Source organism: Podarcis liolepis, assembly GCF_965112155.1.
Source record: "Podarcis liolepis genome assembly, chromosome: 10".
NCBI classification, from domain to species: Eukaryota; Metazoa; Chordata; class Lepidosauria; order Squamata; family Lacertidae; genus Podarcis; species Podarcis liolepis.
In genome coordinates this window covers 32,985,656-33,005,064 of record NC_139562.1, presented here as the reverse complement: position 1 = coordinate 33,005,064, position 19,409 = coordinate 32,985,656, and the positions used below count along the sequence as shown (strand labels likewise).

The 19,409-nt window shown below is 40.4% G+C and overlaps 1 protein-coding gene across 7 annotated transcripts in view; it reads right to left on the bottom strand.

The window, feature by feature from the left end:
- GRIN2B (glutamate ionotropic receptor NMDA type subunit 2B) overlaps positions 1-19,409 on the bottom strand; it is a 275,625-nt gene that overhangs the window by 115,840 nt on the left and 140,376 nt on the right. For all 7 annotated transcript variants that reach the window (XM_083462730.1, XM_083462732.1, XM_083462731.1 and 4 more), the window contains one exon: positions 10,262-10,860. In XM_083462730.1, the coding sequence (XP_083318856.1) occupies positions 10,262-10,860 (599 nt within the window). The remainder of the gene's footprint in view (positions 1-10,261; positions 10,861-19,409) is intronic.

The window sequence follows — 19,409 nt, the reverse complement described above, 5'->3', positions numbered from 1 at the left end:
ATTTTGAATCAAGAAAATCACCTTTTTATAGTTCAAATCGGAGAAAATAAATATAGTAAATGGACAAAAGTACAAAGATTCATAAAATGTTTAAGGGTATGCATACCTCTATGTCCCACCCACCCCCAGAAAAAAGCACTGCTCTTAGGGAGTCCTGGTGAACTCAGTCAGTAGATTTGCTTTTTAAAATGGCTACTGTAATAGCAGTTGCCTTTGGTTTTCTCTAGCCAGCACTAGGACAGAATATGTTTTGCTCCTTGATTTTTTGTGATCCAGATATACACATCTTATTTCCTAATCACCTTCTAGGAAGAATAGTGCATAGTCCAATAGAGTATAAAGTTCTTTGGAGTAGTCTTCCAAACTACCAAATGGTAGAACTGGACAGTGGCGTAGCGTGGGTTGTCAGCACCCGGGGCAAGGCAAGTAATTTGCGCCCCCTAACCCGTGGATTTTAGCAAAAAAAAAAAACCTCCACAGTGGGCGGCGACCCGGCGGCTCGGATTCGCACAGCCAGCACTGCAATAAAAGAGAGTGAGTGAGCCAGGTAGGGGCAGAGAGCTGCAAGTGCGAGCACACACACACCCCCCCAGATGTTGCACCCGGTGCGGCCGGCCCCCCTGCACCCCCCACGCTACGCCACTGGAACTGGAGCTTTCAATCACAATAGTTGATGGTGCATACCCTTTGAAGTAGGTCACCTGGTCCTGAGCTAGTTTCCACAAGGACAGTAAGCTCTTTATGTGATCATCAAGCATTCATCTCTCTTGTTCTTAGACTCAAGTCTCCTTTCTACCAGTTTCCTACAAGTACACTTTATTGGTCTGCTGATGAATAGCTGGGACGAGTGTGTTAGAACAGGTAGAACAACTGGCACTTCAATATAAGGTTTTCATGCTGATAATCAAAACAGAGGACAGCAAGATACAATCAATAATGAGAATTATTGTACCACTGTACACAGGTTTTCAACTCTTCCACCAAAGCATTCCGGGTATGGCATACAGAGGGCTTTTAGGAAGGTGGAGTGGGGCAGGAGAGCTATGGGCAGCTGCCCAAGGATGCCGGGTTTTGATGCTGGCCCTGGGGGGCTACATCAGGAATCTTCAGACCTTTCTTTGTGTTTAGTGAGCTTGATTACAGATATCTCACCAGGTGCAGTTTGGGGAACTTTGTTGCATGAAGCACAGAAAAGAGGATGCAGTTGTAGCAGGACTAGCTTTTGATGAAGGACAGCAATATTAATTTTGAATCCCATGTGGGGAAATACAAAGTTCACAGAGGTGATCAAGTATTGGGGGTGGGGAATACAGTGTATCTGCGTCAGTCAGCAAACTGCTTTGCTTCTTGTCCTGGATTGCAATAAGCCCCCTCACGACAATCTTTGTCCTGACTAAGAGTATTTGCTTTTAAAAATAATAATAAAAAACACACTTCTGTTTTCTTCCAACCACAACATATTCATCCACGGAAAGCTCTCTTTTACCCAGTTTTGTAGAATCATAAGTCGGGCTGGTGACAAGCCACAGGGGGCCCTTGGCATGCCGTCAGCCTAGGTCTATTGCTGGATGCTACCACCACACGCTGCTGCGGCTGCATGCTGCCACTGCCATGCAGCAATACCGCATGTGTGGGACCGGGCATATGCACATAGCACTGAACCCAGAAGTGATCCACAGAGTCACAAAAAGGGGCAGAACCGGGGGACACACACCACAGGGTGTTTGCAGTCTTTTTCAATGGTGTTTCAAATATATGCGATTTCACTTAAACACGCGGTGCCTTGGAACGTAACCCCCATGTGAACTGGGAGTTGCCTGTATTCCAATATGTATGAAGTAAGGTGTGGGTGGCTATTTTGCTATAATATCAGCAACTGGGCAGGTCCTGAATCTGTGTACTCACAGTGAAACCACTGCTTCTGCTGCACTTCATCCATTTTGATACACAGTGGTACCTCGGGTTACATACGCTTCAGGTTACAGACTCCGCTAACCCAGAAATAGTACCTCAGGTTAAGAACTTTGCTTCAGGATGAGAACAGAAATCGCACGGCAGCAGCGGGAGGCCCCATTAGCTAAAGTGGTGCTTCAGGTTAAGAACAGTTTCAGGTTAAGAACGGACCTCCAGAATGAATTAAGTACTTAACCCAAGGTACCACTGTAATAGTAATTTTAAAAGACCCTAAAGAGAATAATTTGTTAAGAATCAAGCTGATTTCTGGCACTTACGTGCTGCAAACACACCCCTGTGGAACCCAGATCCAATACTTCACACCAGAGTTGTTTGCATTTCAGCAGTTATTTCTACTGTCATGCTTTCAAAATACAAAATGCTATAACTTCGGCTCATTACAAATAAACAATAGGGAACATGAATGATGCAAAGTTAACAATATAAATGGCAATATTCCTGCTTCAGAGGAAGAAGCGTGAAGAGTAATAGGAGCAGTGTTGCTAAAAATAGGAGGAAGAGAATAGAAAAACAAATTCATCCTAGTTAATAAGAAATTTAACAATATATTACATTATAATTGCAAATTGAAACTAATTGTTTCATTTCCATATAATTGTTTCCATATAGATATTTTTAATGATTCTAATCTAAGATACTATTAGAGTAAAAATTCACTTCCAATCTGAGCTGGCCTGTCCATTCCACCAATGAGAAGCCTCCCAACTGAGCTGGCTCTCTCTTCTAAGAGACTTCATCTATCCATTAAAAAGCTTTGCTTATTTCATACTATTCATTATATTCTCTTTTAGAGCATCTCTCAGATGACGGTCTTTACTCAGCTGATTAAAACAATGTATGGCTTTTAAATGTGTTCCAACGTGCAAAGGAAAATCATAATTCATGTCTGAATATGCTGTACAATTCAATATTTTACTAGATAAATGATGCAGGAGAAGAGGGTGAAATAGACAGTTTAATAGATTTTCTCTCCATAGTGTTAATTTTTCAAAGTCATATTTGTTTTACAGATGATAAATAATGTCTCAGAATTAGGAAGCGACGTTCACCCAAATTTTTAGACAAATGACATATGCAGGATGTACAATGCAAAAAGGGAGGGGGGTCCAAAGCCATCGTGTTAAGGCGAGGTGTGTTATCTGCAAAAGTTAATACATTTATTTCAAAACCATTTTTCCAAGCCTCTCAAGGAAGGCATTCTTCACTAAATATTCTATACACTCTGAGTTTGAATGCTTAAAACTTAGGCGATTTGAATTAATTATTCACCCCCAAAAATCTCACAACTGAACAATTATTTGAGAGCAGAACTAATGCATTTATTTCACACTGTCATAACTCAAAATTGGATGAACTGTTTTTGTTCAGATTTTTCAAAACATTTGCCTCTGGCTGAATAAGAGCATGAGAAGCTGCAAAGCTGCAGAGTGAAGCAAAAGTTGTTGAGAAAGTTCTGCGCTATCTGAAAACAGACTGACAGAAATAGGTCCAGCTTACAAAAACCTTTTGCCCCTATTCATGCAGCTGGATTCCTGGATCTAAATTCTGATAATGGGGAAGGAAGGGGGGGGGAAACCTGTAAAAAAAATAAGGAGTGTTCTGCCACTAAATTCAATAGGATGTCTGTTGGATAAAACTGTGCAAAGTTATTGCATCTTGTTCATCACCTGTTTTTCACTTCCAGCTCCCCATAACTACCTGTCCCAGTTGGTAACGCTGACTATAGATATAATAAACACAATCAGGTCCAATCTATTATGAGCTTCAAAATACCTATTATGATCAGGTTACTACCCACCTGATAGTGAATGGATAGCTATATGTCCTACTTTATAGAGGACACTGTTTTGTTTCAAGGCTGCCATACTTTGGGGGTGAAGTCAAACAGTTGGGGAGAGTTTGCACCTGCTGTGGCTGTATAGACAGAGGCATCTTTTGTTGCAGCTGGGGCAGATGAAGATGTTTGAAAAATCTTTCTATTTCCTCAGTGGGGAACCATTTTGGCTTCATGGACCAGATCCATCTCAGGATTGGCCTCGCAGGCCAAATTTGACAAAGGGCAAAGGACACCCACCTGTCAATCACAAACTGTCACTATGAAATCACATGATAGTTGGGTTGCCCTGCCCATCTGTCAAAATCCCTTGCATGGGGCTCATACAGTCCCTGTGCTGAGCATTTCTGGAAGCAGCCAGGATAGGGCTATCAAAGTATTTATTTCTCCCCTCCCCATGGCAGGCAAGAGGTAGGAACAGCACAGAAAGAAGCCTGCATTTTACAGGCATTGATGTACAAGAGAGAAGTCCCTCTTGTAGCCAAGGTCTGCAAAAAGCACGTTTCTTCCTCTCATTTCAATGGTGAGAGTAGAAAAAATGCAAAATAAAAACAAAAACAAAATGAAATAATACCCCCCAAAACACATTTAAAAGTATAATAGGATGGTGTTAGTCAGCCAAAGGTCTGGTTGAAGAGGAACATTTTTGCTCGGCACCTTTGGTTTTCCCCTTTGGTAGTGACGGCACTATGATTTAAGTGAATTTTGTGAAACTGCACATGCTCAGAGCACTTCTTTTTTAAAAAAAAATCAGGGCTGGAAAACTTATTTTGCTCTAACATATTAGAACTGCAGAAATAGTGGTAAAGCATGAAATGATGGGGGAGAAAAGAAGCAATACACAGGGGTCCTGCACCCCCGTAAGACTGTTACTTTTGAGAACTAAATTTGCCTAGCTGTGCCACTGGTAAGAATAAATGCATTACAGCTACAAAAAATGACAGTTGTTATCTGTGAAATGTTATGTAAAGTGAAATGGAAGGTATGATGTTGTGTGTGGTGCTCACAGTGACCTGTGGATGACCCAACAGAGTTGGAAAGGTCTGTACGGCTTGAAATTCCTGGTTTGTATGTTTTAAGTATTGCTATATCAGGACAATCTCTTACAACACTGAAAAAACTGCTTTATAGTCATGTGAGCAGGCAATAGCCTATTCTTTCACATAAAGATTATGGAAAATCAGAAATATGTGTGCAGTGCTCCATGTGGAAAGCTGATTGCGTGAAGTGGTGTCCAGATGGCTGCATTGAGATTGCACCCATTTTACCCAGGCTAGCAAACAAATCTGAAATCACAAGAACCCACAGGGGCAGTTAACACTGATAAAAAAAGACCGCAACCTTCTGGGTCCTGCATTACAGAAAGAGCTTTCCTCATTTTTGGCAGTTACAACACCACTAATTGAACATTCAAACTAAGTCCTTTTTGTCACTCTTAGGGAGTGACTTCAGTTTTATTCTTAAAGTAAAGAGGGTCCACACAGATGACCAAGCTAACAGGTGGTAAGGAGGATTATACCACACATTGGTTATGGATGAGTGATAAAATCTGTGGTAGAATGTGTGATAAAATATTCATGTGTAGCCATCGAAAGTCCATGGAATGAGCTTTACAATATCTTTGCAGCACCAACTTCAAGCAGCTGCAAGCTTCCATTCAGATAAAAATTGTGATAAGAATTCACCTCTACACCACCTTGTTCATAACCCAGGTGAGGAACAATCACCTTTAGAATAAACCACAGAACCAAGGAAACTATTTTCAAGTCCAGCATCCAGATTTAGGGACCCAGTGTTTATTACAGCTATTGCAATAGCTCACAGCTCACTCAACTCAACATGCCAATTGAGAAGGTCTGCCCCGAGGCACTTCAGAACAAAAGCTTATATATTAGTTCAAACACCACAAACAAAGTGTTATAAAACATTTTTACATATGTCAGGGAAGGCTACAGGTCATGAGAAGTAAAGCACACATGGCTCCATACTGGTATCGTCACCCCCACAGCACTTTGGAGTGGCCCCAATGTGCCCAGACCATTTGACCATTTTAGGTCTTGGATGTCCGGCGTTACCCTGGCAACCTAGCCTTCAATGAGGGAACAGCATCATAAAACCCTCTACCTGGGTCTCAGATAGTTTCAAGGATAGCTGATTTACACTCTGGTGCTAAAACATCCTGCCGTTCATACCACTTTCAGGGGTAAATAGGGAGAGATGGCATGCAGCGTAGGAGGGGGGAACTTGCAAGTGCAGAACACACAAAAATCAAGCCTAATACCTTCTAAAAGGTAAACTGCAATTAAAGTGAAATATTAAAACATTATTAAAACAATAAAAAATATACACCTGGGGTCACTGATTCTTATATCAAAATGAATGCAGGTTTTTTTAAAAAAAATCTAAGCATTTGTTTAAGCATATTGTTGAATGTGGGCTATAAGGGAGGAAACATTTCCTTATAAATTGCTACTTCCCTTATGAAGTGGAATATTGCGATTGCTTGGCAGCTTAGGCCTGAAAAAATGAAAGAAACAGTTTAGTCAAACTGTGAATCTGCAAGATATTTTTTGAGGTTATTAATTGAATTGATGTTCAGGCTGGAAGCTACAAGTTGACACTTCTGCTGTTTGCAATGATCTCCTAATGACCATGATTATTGTCAAGGTTTCCCCTCAGGACATAACCACTAGGGGACGCACTGGGCTGGTCTTTTGTCAAACCAGATTTTTATGTGAAATTGCATCAAAGAAAATGGAAAGAGACTCTAAAGTTGTGTGGGGAAGCATGGCAGCACGGCCGTTTCTATTTTTATCACTTGGAATATAGTAAGAACATTTGTGGGGGAAGGGAGGAACGTCAATTAATAAAAGTGAAAATAGGCAGGCATGTTCTTTCATTAATCTAATTCTTTTACAGGACCTTGACATGATAAAATTACCAGCAGTTAGTTACTTAAGTAACAGAGATTTTGCCATTTTTTACTTTATTATTCTGCTGTCATGGCCAATTATTCATCACATATTAACAAATTGTTTAAAGTTCCCCTGATTTCATCCAGATTCTGAATACCAAGTAGGAAACTGTTACATCGCATTTCTATGCATCCTTCTTTGACCAACTTTGAATATCAGGGGTAGAATTCTAACTTGAGAACAAGGTAAGCCCTAAGAGACATGAGCCACCCAATAATTCTATCAAGTTTTGCCTCATCACAGGCCACGATTCAGAGTTATGTATGTGGGCTAGGAGGCAAGTCACACCAACATATATATTGAAAAATCTAAGGAGTTCTGGAGCCTGCTGAAGTGTATGTGTATTACAATGACTAATAAAATGCAGTATACCAAATTCTTACAGCTAAACTTTTTGACTTCTGCCTTGTGCAACTGCTCTAAAGGATGCTGCAGTTGAGGCTGCTGTTATGGAACACTGAGGATGGAATAATCAGAAATGTTGCATGTTCTCTAGCTGAGTGATACCAAATATAATCCTCCAATTAGAGACCATGTAAAGTGTCATGTGTATGAATTCAGAAGTTCCCTCTTGCTTCTAAAGTTTTGAACTGATGGCATTTCTGCTGCAATAACTGAAAAATCAGGGCTCCCATGCCCTGCAGCAGGCATTTAGTCTACCAAGCCCCAAAGCATAACTTAGCTCTGTTCCTCCCCCACAACCTTGGAGAAGTTTTGCAGTGTGCCTCCAATATTAACAAAACTGGATAGGAGAAACAGCTTCCAAGAATACGGGTCCCTCAGAGCGATACCTTGCCACTAGCTTTTTCATTTAGAACTGCAAGACCTCCTGCTTATATGTTCTATTCTCAACTGTGATAGCTCATCTGCAGAGAAGACACAATCTCACACTTAGATTCACATAGGTTCACTGAAGGCTTTATACCACTGACTGCAATCTCTTTGCATTGTCAGCTCTGGATCTCCTCCTCTCCCCCAGGCCAAGACAAGAAGTTTTGCTTTATGCATGGCTGCCAGTAAAAGCAACAAGCCCATATCTTCCCCATTCTCCCCCATAACACTGAGAAATGAAAAACTGTCTGAGGTGACAATTGTGAGGTGCTGCTGTGATGTGCCAAGCTAAGCCCGAGTTTGGCTTTACACTTTGTTCAAACCCAGATTCGTGGTTTAGCCAGACTAGCCATGAATCACAAACAACAAAGCTTGGCTGTGGCTTGTGGTTAGTCTGGTTAGAGCTAAACCACGAGCCTGTGGTTTGGATGGCATGTTAAGCAAACTTAGTTCAGCATGGCAAAGAAGGGGAAAGCATCTGCGAGCTTCCCTCTGGGAGGCTGTACACAGCACAACATGAGAATAAGAGTGGGGTGAATTTATCAATTTCGGTTTCCTCCAGTTTCTTATATTTCCAATCTTAAACTCAGCTTTCCACATTTCTGCATCAGTTTGCAAATTAAAAAATAATAATACTCATGGAAATTCATCAGCATTTTGGTAAGAATTTATCCTAATATATACATTTTTTTCAGAGCAATTTTATCTAATAAAATACATTTTGGTATGCCGTTTTCACTTATATCTGCATTTTTAATGAGTAGCGAATTAAGCTGAGCAAAAAAGTGAGAGGCAGGACATGCCAAATTTTGGCCTTGCACAGGGCACTACTGAAATTTGAAAGACCAAAGTCTGCTCCTCTCTCAGAACAGAACAGAACAGAAGTCCCCTGTTCAAAAAAGGTTCTGGATCAATGCAAGCAATTGTAAATATATTACCGATTGCCATTTAAACCTTAGTTTAACAAGTCTGTCCTTGCTGCACAACAGTACAAATATGTCTTTTCCTGATAGCTGAAACCATCACAGTAGCAACAACAACAACAACAAAATTGTAGTGATTTTATAGGCAGGTAAGACACAGGCTTCATTCCTAGCTTAACCTTTTAAGGTCACAACTTTTGACACATTTATACTGAGGTACATGCTGCTGAAATCAATAAGAACCTGGTACCCTACAAGACTGTCAGTGGGAGATTCCTTCTTGTGGGTTTATCCCACAGAGCTGCTACAACATTTAAAGGCCCACAATCAGTGGGGCCAAATTGTTCAGGTCCGTAATTTGAAATCATCTCCTCCTATCCTGGTCTTTAAAATTAACTAAGTCCTTCCTGGAAAAGATATCCATTAAGGGATGGCTGTGGCAAGCCAGAACTGTAATGAAGATTTCTGCTGCCATGTCCTTGTCACCCTTACGCTGTCTAGAGAAGGCACCCAGAGAACAACACAGCCAATGGCTGAGCTCATATTGCAAGAAGCAGACAGCTGTGCTTCCTATTGCAGGATGTCCTGTCCTTCCCTTTCGGCCACATTTGGTGCAAGTGTGTTGCCCATCCAAGCATGGGGGAGGCTGCTTTATGCTTCAGGAGTAGAAATAGTAGTGGACAGCATGGTGGGACTAATCCTCCCTCCAGCTGAGTTATTGCTGCATAGTAGGATGGAGATTGTGAGGGATGAGGCAGTGGTGAGGCCAGGGAAAGACAGATACACCAGTGGAGCCAATCCAGTGCTCCTGGTGTTGTGTTTGCACCACCCTGTCCTAGTTGCCGCCTCGTGCCTTCCCCACTCTCTCTTGGTATGCAATATTGACTCAGTCAGAGGGAGGTCAAGGGAGCAGAACAGTCCCACCACACCACCCAATACTGATCAGAAAACTTCCCAAATGTCCCCTATCTCCCTTTATTATAATATCATTGCTGGTTTAAAGTGTGTTTGCGACATTTTAATTACTGTTTTTAGCTAGCTTGTTTTTATTACTTTTTATTTTCTAATGTTGTTTTTAAATGTCATAAGACACCTTGAATCCCAACATGTGAGAAAGGCAGAGTATAAATATATTAAATGAATGAATGAATAAATAACCCAGTTCCTAGTACATTTAACCCATGAGTGTCCTCAGGTCCTTTGCCACTCTTGCCCTAAGACATTTCTTTCTTGCCACTCATATTCTTGGTCCTTCTGCTACTGACCTGCCAAGCCAGTCTAAAACCCATCTCTCTTTATATAGCTCGTACAGCTTTCTCTTTGATAAATCTTAATAATGTACTGTACTTTACAACTTTGAAGATCAGCTCACTTGCAGAAAGCCCTCACATATAAATTAACAAAAATAGCTTTCATCCTTAAGTATGTGTACAAACACTGTTAATATGAAGCTGTTACTCTGCTTCTATTTTCTGCTGACTGCCACACAACCAATGAGTTTATAATCGACCAGTTCCTCATTCTGAATTAATTTCCAAACTACTCATGAGTTTGCATGAATGAACACTGTACAAGAAACAAAGGACCATGACAGATTACCTGTTTACCCCAGAAATCAGACCCAGCTGGAAGTTTTCTTCCTAAAGCCTTCAATAAGACACATATCCATTGCAATGGTTAGAACATGCCAGCTACTGACAACCCATTATGCTGATTTCCCTTACCTATTTAACATGTTTGATTGGTAGATCCTCTTGTCCTGTGTGTTGTAGCAACTGCTCTTGGGCTCGGGAATGAAGCTATGCTCAGACAGCATGTCAGAAGCAGCCGTGGTTATTATGGCTATTCCGTCTTTCACCCTGTCGCGAAGGCCATAGTCCCATTCATCATATGACACAGAGATAAGTCCAGTGGGGAATTCAGAGGGGACTGTGTCTGTATCTCCAGCCACCAAGCTGGGTACAATCCATGTGTAATCGTACCCAGTCAGACCCACAGAGTTAGCCACCTCAAAGATATAGGTGGCTTCTTCCTTAGTACAGTAAAGGAGGATGACAGGACTCTGGAGTTTCTTGAGCTGATTCTGGATCTTTGAGTCTCCATCATCCAGAGACATATCCAGCAAGAGCACCTCTTCTAGCTCCCAGCCCACAAAGCTGTTCTCAATAGTGCTACGGACCTTGTTGACAAAGTCCTGGTAGCCAGGAAAGTAGGTAGTGACAATGGAGAAGATGTACCAGTCATATTCTTCCATGATGTTGAGCATGACAGAAGCTTGCTGTTCTATTGATGGACCAAACTGGAAGAACATGGACGATTCATCCTGTAAGAGGAGAAAAAAAGGCGCAGGTGTTAAAAGAAGGAAATGGTAGGATATGTGGACAGCATAGGGAAGAGGGAACCATGCTCTTGTTGCTTTCCATTTAGATGCATGGCTGTACCTATAATTATGCATGTGTAATACAGCAAAATACAACATGAGAGAGGCATAAGATGCTCACAGATTGTTGGTTGGTTTTCTTTAAATCCTACAATCAGAATTCAAAGGAGGGAAAGTGATTTAGTCCAACAGCTTTCCTACAGAGTAAACTGTTGGTGACCATTGCTCTGTCCCCCATTCCCCATTCCCATTCACCATATACAATCTAGACCAGCCTGCTCCAACTCGGGACACCAAGATTCCCATCATCCCTGACCATCGGTTAAAGTGGCTGTTCTATTACTACTGCTGCCAGTTCAGCTTCACTGCAAAATTAAAACGGGGGGGGGGGGAGAAGGCAGTGTGCTGGGTGGGTGGCTTTTGTAGGATAGATGGAGCGACACATTTCTGACCCAGGAAAATCCTGTGCCAATCCAAGGAGAACTTTTGAGAACCAGGCCGCCTCTGTCCCCATTTTCCTATTAAACACAGAGATAAAATGTCCCAGGCCACACATGGAAACTTGGCAGGGGTGGTGAAAGTGATTTTCAAAGTTTTCCACAAGGAGCTCAGGTTACAGTTTAGCAAAGCATTGCAACCATTTCCAAAATATTGTTTGTGGTAAAGGGCTAAATCAAGTAGTGGGTGACTGATGGAGCCCTTGGCTCTCATCCAGTTTATTACCAACATAAGACATTAGTCCAACCCATTGTTGGCTTAAGCTGTGTACGCACTATGCCCTTAGAGCACATTCAAAACACATTTGTTCACTTCAGTTCTGAGCACTGTAGTTTACCCCTTTTAGAGTTACAACCCTGACAACCCTGAAACTACAGTGTCCAGAATTCTTTAAGGGGGAAATTTGCCTGTGTGATTATAAGCACTTGTCACTAAATCAATATTTTTTATTTTATTATTTTTTATATTTTGCCAGATGGGTAGAGTATAAATAATAACATTATTATTATTATTATTATTATTATTATTATTATTATTATTATTATTATTATTTTCTGCAATTTAAAATGAAACTACTACAGAAATACCAGAGCTGAAAGTAGGGTTGCCATATGTCCTCTTTTTCCAGGACATGTCCTCTTTTTCATGGGTATGTAAATGTGTCCTCTTTTATGCCTTTCAAAATATGACAACCGTATATGCCACAAAATACGCAATAGCCACTGGAGGGGGATAAATGAGCAGGGTTTATGTGTTTTGACTACCAATAAATACTTGGAAGGGGTTGAATCTAAATAAATGAGAAAACAGGGTTATATAGGTGGGATTGAAGAGGTATATTACAGGTATTTGTAATATCCACTGTAGCAAGCATTTTTACTGTGAAGATTTGTAATTATTAGACAGTGAAGAGTTTGGGAAGCTGAGATCAGGGAGCAGTTATTTTCCAGAGCAGAGTTTTCAGTTTCCATCTGGAGTAAACCTAGGTGGTTCTCACTAGCGGAAGTCTTAATGCTTTGCAAGGTGGGGCGGAAGGGGAGAGAGAATTTAATATACATATAATTTCCAAGATGGATATGCATGCACACCATGACTTTTCATCAGTTTCTGCTTCAGCAGGCACACCACCAACACTGCCACCAAATTGACAAACCAATTATAAACTCCAACAACATTTTTCAAAAGTGGGTCAGTGACCTGGCAGGGGGCTGAAGCAGCAGAGACTGGAGAAAAAGCAGGTGTGGATAAAGTAATGGGTCATAACCACTATCCGTATGTATATGCATACATACATAACATACATAATATGAAATCCAGAGAAAGTTAAATCCCACTGAAATAAATTGTAACAGGAGTTTGGCAGTGTGTTTTAGTCCGGATGATTTCACGGGTTTCTGCCTGTTGCTTTATCTGCATTGCATCCACATCTTATACATGTTAGCAAGCATTATTTAGATTATTTCCATCCCAACACTGAAATCTCCCTGAATTAAACTTAAATTTTAACAATACTATTCCCATCATCTTTTCCATACGTTAAAATGAAGAAAAGAAAACTCTTTACAAAAACCATCTCCTTTTAAATTTACCGTTGTTTAATACATCCAAGCAGCCCACATAAAAATGTCATAGGCTAGTTCACAAGGCATGTAGTCGCTATTCTAGAGCCACTGTAATTTTGCCTATTATCGTAACATCAGCAGGAGGCTACTTCAGTTTGAGCAGAGGGGCTAAGATTGTTCAAACCAATTCAACCTGGCACCTAGCAAAATGCTCTTGAGTTTAATCACCATGACATTTCAACTACCCAAATGAACTTTAACAAAATTAGCCAAATCAGCAATCACAAGAGTGAGATCAACTATCGGATAAAGAGTGGCAATATCATGGAGGGAAAGAAGTGTTTCTACAGCAAGTGAATCAGATTGAGATTCTAATGAAGCACTATTGGAAATATCAATGAAAAGACATATCCATGGCTCAAAACCACACACAGGTCCTTTAGGATTTCACAACTCCAATTATTTTATTTGCAGCCTTTCCAGCTACAATGACTACTAAGAATGAGATTATTGAAGGAGAGGCATTAGTTGGAGATAACATTCAGGTTTTGAATCAAGAGCTAAATAACTCATTTAATTTGTCGTAATCCCAACTGAGGGTACTTCCAGACTATTGCTATTTTGAGGTGGGATCACACTTTCTTTGATGCAATTTCATTTAGCCTTCCCACAAATATACCAGTGTGAATGCTCATTAAATAGCCAACACCATCTATTCCCCATGCCAACAAATCAGGATGAATGCTAAATAAACAGGCAGTATGAAAGTGCCCAGAGATATAATATTATTCTCTAAAATATAATTCTCTAATATTCACCAGGTTTGTTGCATCTTCACAAGAAGGCCAATGCTTTTGTATGATGAAACTCACCAGTACAGAGCACTGCCCCCTCTTTTTTTTTACTGTCCATTGCAGCCATTTTGTGCTGGCACCCATGGCACTTTTATCAAGATATGAGTACTGGCACTGAGTACCACAGAATGCCCTCTTGCCTTTCAATAGTTTGTCTTGTAACACATAAATGCCACCTGATAAACAAAATATTAATATTGCTATTTTTAAAATATTCAAATCCAAAATATACAGTAATCTGCATGGAGGAAGAAGTTTGAAAACTACCAAATAGATGAATTTGAAGGGGAGACATGAAATAGTTGAATGGAAACTAAAAGCAAAGATTGATTCTATTTGTATGAGTCTGGATAGAGATAATAGTGAAATAAAGAGAATCATAGCATTGTAGAGTTGGAAGGGACCCTGAGGGTCATCTAGTCCAACCCCCTGCAATGCAGAAATATGCAGCTGTCCCAATGCAACCTTGGCATTTATCAGCACCATTCTCTAACCCACTGAGTTATCCACTAAATAAATAAATAGCTGTACTTTTGTGGCACCTTTGTTTCAACAAGTCAATCCAGACACATACAGTAGATGTTTATTGACAATTTTAGTGTTTCTTGTAAACTGCTTAGAGGTTCTCCTACAATCAAGCAGTATATGTAAATTTTGTTAAATAATTTTTTTAAAAAAAATCATAGTTTCCTACGTGACTACAAATGCTAATTTAGTCTTATCACCAATTACTGCCATTGTAAATAGCTGTGTTAAATTCTGTTAAATAAAATAGTCATATGAATAATATCAGATCCCCATAAAAGTCTGGGCACATAGATGTGTTTTCGGGTGGCTCTGAATAATGGACAAAGGCTCTTTCCTGGGTAACCACACACCCCACTTGGCTCTGTGGTGGGACTATCAGGAGGGCTCCTCTACAGATCTTAACACATAGCCTGATAGTGGGAAGCTAATCAAATGAATAAGTGCTGGTCCTAGACTCTGATTTTTGCATTTCATTGCCACCCAAACTCACATTTTACACTTTCCCTCCTGTGTGTTCAGAGGATGCCACTTCACACGTTTGATGAAGTGGCCTCTACTCAAGGATCGTTTATGACAGAAGAAATTTATGGTGCCGTGAGACTCTGCTGTTTTTGCAGCAACCAACTAACACAGCTAGCTCTCTGGAAGGTTTGGTTCTGATCCTCAAAAAAAATTGTTAGATCTTTTATTAAGGCATTTGAAATTATGCTGGAATTAAACCTATAGTTTGGGACTCTTTATGGAGCTTGACTATATTATGACTTCTTTAATATTGTATTTTTGCTTCTGGTACGTCTGCTATCTGTCACAAGAAATAGGTCAACCAGCATGATCTATGAATCAAATGTAGGGGTACATTTGCATTGGCATTTTATCATTGGTTTACTGCCAGAACTACTGCTTTATGTGCTCGTACTGGGGTATGGTTTGCAACCTGATCAGTAGTTGTTTGCTGTAAATTATTGCTGGAAGTTCCAACAGTAATTTATTACTGTTTTCTGGTGTACTGTTGAAGAGATATGAGCAGTTCAAGAACATACTATTTCTATTCTCATAGGCAAAAAGAACTATGTCATTTTCAAGTGCAGTTTCACCCACCTTATTCAGTGCAAAATAATATGGGATAACCACCATTTTTCTTCTCAGGCTGGGGCAAAGGAAAAAAAGGACAACTTTTTCAAAGGCAGCAAGCATATTCATCTCCACTGCAGAGACAGATCTGCACAGCGCATAAGTGAAATACCTTATTACAGAATTTAATGTGGGATTAAATGTCACTTTGAAAAGGCAACTGAGTGTAGCTATACAATTTCAGGAAATGAAGAGGTTAAAAGGATGGTATTTTCTAGAACTGGTTTATTTATTTGTTGCATTTATTCATGACTTTCTATCAAAAAAGTCTCTAAGCAACTTACAGATATATAAAATACCAAACAGCTTCTGAACCATTTAAAGCCAAACAGAATAAAGTACAATAGAGCAAAAAAATTCCAAAGGTGTATTTATCCAACAGAAAAAAATAGAAAGGACAAATCCTACCCCACCTTACTAAAAGATCCACAAACTTAGGTCTACAAGCATCGATATTAAATAAATCTTACCCTGTTAACCTATTATATCCTTCAAATTCTATAGCTGCAGCAACCTTTTTGAACATTTTAATCCCACATTAAATTTAGCAGTAAAGTATTTCAGTTATGTACTGAATAAACCTGTCTTCTTCCATGGGGACAAATATGCTTTGCCTGGCCAGAGTCTCGTCACATAATCCATGTCTTATAGACTTGATGCAGTATTGGTGCTAAATAAAACTTGCCTGAACCTTCAAACTGTTTTGTTGATTTCTAGAAAATATACACGCATCCTTTGAAAAACTAATGAAATGCTACCGTACTGAGGTAATTGATTTAGTATGCTTCCCAAATACATGCATTGTTTTAATTATGGGGAACGTTAAAGCTTCAGATTAAATTCTGATTAAATAACATAATTTAACACTATAAAAGTATTATATGTGGTCCAGTTCTAATATAATGGGGCTAATAACTGGCTTTTATTCAGGTGGAAGAGTATGGCTAGAGCTGAGTGATGATTAATTCAAGTGGGATAACGCCGTCATTGTCTGCAGGAATCCAACCAACTATTATTCCATAGTTATGTCTCATCTATCCCTCCCTGCTGTGTGCAACACAGATCCTACTGCTAGGTGCTTCAGAGAAAAAGCAAAATGTTTCACAAAATCCTCAAAAGCCTGGGGCATATTCTACTGCCAGATCCTCTTCCTCCAGAGTCCACAAAGCTCCCTCATTCTGAATCCATAATCAGCATCCTTTCTTTAGCTCTGAGGAGCTGAGTAAGATTTGGATCCAATCTATACAGTGTGCTGGCCAACGCAAACAAGTTTCTTTACTGAAAATCTATTCTGAAGGGACTATTGCTAGGACAACAAATTTCACTATTTTTAAAATTAATTTCTAACCATTTCAACTCCGGAAATAACACATCAAGCAAACTATGGATCTGTGGCAGAAGCATGGAACACTTCTGAATAGTTGAAGATTCTCTCGTTTTGGCGCAGCTGTCTGCTTTCAGTGTGATGGTCATTTCTCCCACATCCCTACTCTGGAGTGTTTTCCCATCTGGGAGAAATGTACCTGGAAAAATGCTTTGCTATATCACTTTCCTCACAACAAGAAATAACTGGGAAGATGTGGATCGGGCCACAGTAGCTAGATCAGCTGGAGCCTGCCTCATTGGGCGCCACAGCTATGATGTAAGGAATTGAGCAGAACAGAGGGTGAGAGGTGGGGGTGCCAAATTTGGCCTGGCAAAGGGCACCGCTGAAATTTGAAAGACCACAGTCTGCCCCTGAACCTGTCAGTGTAGCTTAGCACCCATTTTCCTCAGATGTGGCAGAGGGAGGGAGTGCTTTGTCCATCCATCTTCTCCTTATTTTTCCTAAAGCAATGGCAACTGACTACTTGCCTACTGTGATAACAAGATGATGAACTAGGTAAGCCACTGGCCTGAACCAATAGGCTCTTCTTATCTTATTACAACAGTATCTGACCACTGAAATCTGGAATAAGAACTTATGTCTTCACACAGTACAATCTATGGAGCCTCAACAATCATACGAAGGCATCTGATGACCTCAGAAACCAATGAAAAGTGAAACGAATTCTGCTGCACACTCTCATTTCTGCTTCAGTGGTCCCTGCAGAATCCTGAATTGCTAAGAGGCAATTCTTCAGTGATCATGCATCCCTCACTGTGTTTCGGCAAAAGATATCTCTGCATTTATCAAAGCACCTTTACCATTAATGCAGGAACTTGCTACAGCTGCCATATGGTGCTGTGACAAGATTGTTCTTTGGATACGCACCCCAGGAGCCACTTTTTTCCTGAGAAAGGAAAGAGTTTCCTGATTTCTTGATGTTCAAGTATCATCACCCATTAATGTTAGCTGGTTGTTTAGGCCATTCTATAATCTAGCAAATGGGACACGGGTGGCACTGTGGTCTAAACCACAGAGCCTAGGGCTTCCCAATCAGAAGGTTGGCAGTTCGAATCCCCGCGATGGGGTGAGCTCCTGTTGCTCAGTCCCAGCTCCTGCCCACCTAGCAGTTGAAAAGCACATCAAAGTGCAAGTAGCTCTGGCGGGAAGATAAATGGCATTTCCATGCGCTGCTCTGGTTTCACCAGAAGCGGCTTAGTCATGCTGGCCACATGACCTGGAAGCTGTCTGCGGATAAACACCGGCTTCCTTGGCCTGTAAAGCAAGATGAGCGCACAACCCCAGAGTCGTCCACGACTGTACTTAAAGGTCAGGGGTACCTTTACCTTTACCTATAATCTAGCAAAGAAATCGCAGTTAGATGGCCGCTCGCATGCTGCTAAGGTTTTTTGTGCACAATGATAGAAATGGGAAGCATGGTTAAAAACAACAGCTACCACCTGTATCAGCCCAGTAATGGTTATATTGGAATGAAACCAAATGAAACAGGAAAGCAGATGATTTCTAAGGTACAGTGATGGCAGGTGTTATAGAGATCACATTTTCCTTGAGATGGCTGACTTCTGGAGATGCTCCAAATCTGGAGGTTCTCCAAAGTTCAACCCAGCTATAAAATGAATTTGTGACCTATAAGGAAATTGTCTTTTCTTTTAACTCGAGTATTTGGGCAGTTTGCCAAAGGTTTTGTGGAAGGAAGGGAGGGAGGGAGGGAGGGAGGAAGGGAGGAAGGAAGGAAGGAAGGAAGGAAGGAAGGAAGGAAGGAAGGAAGGCGGGAACCAAAAATGTACAGCCACACCACAATCCACCCATTTCCCCACCTTTAAAAAGACAAACCAGGAAGGCATCATTCCCCTCACATTTTTGGTGTGCAGATTAATTCATTCAACTACTGAACTCTGGATGGAAGTTCAAAAAGAAAGCTATAGACTCTTATAATTAACTTTTCCATATTATTCAAATCTCATTTATTACCAGAAAGCTGACATGAAAGTGGGATCTTTGTTACTTAAGAGTTCATTTACCACTGACATAGACTAGCCTGCAGCAACAGTCCTCTGCTTTTTGTTTATCCCTGCATTAATTTTTTACATTTCTTTTTCGAAGATTCAGAATAACACTGTCTGCAGTACTGCAGCTTATAATGTGCAGCATAAAGTGAAAAGTGAATCCTTCATTCAGGTCACCACCCTAAAACATTATGAAAGTACTCTGGTTTTTCAAAAGAAAATGTATATACTGCTCGATTGCTAAAAACAAAATAACTTCAAAGTGGTTTACAAAAAGTTGTTGTTGTTGTTGTTGTTGTTGTTAATCCAATTTATAAATTGCCCTATACCCGGAGGTCTCAGAGCGGTTCACAACAAGACCACAACATACAAAATCAAACAAAAAGCAGTAACCCAATAACCCCCCCCCAAAAAAAGCTGTATTCTAAAAGGGTGTTGGATGTCAATAAGATCAACCAAAGGCCTGGTTAAAAAAGAACGCTTTTGCCTGGCACCTAAAGGTGTATAATGAAGGCACCAGGCAAAC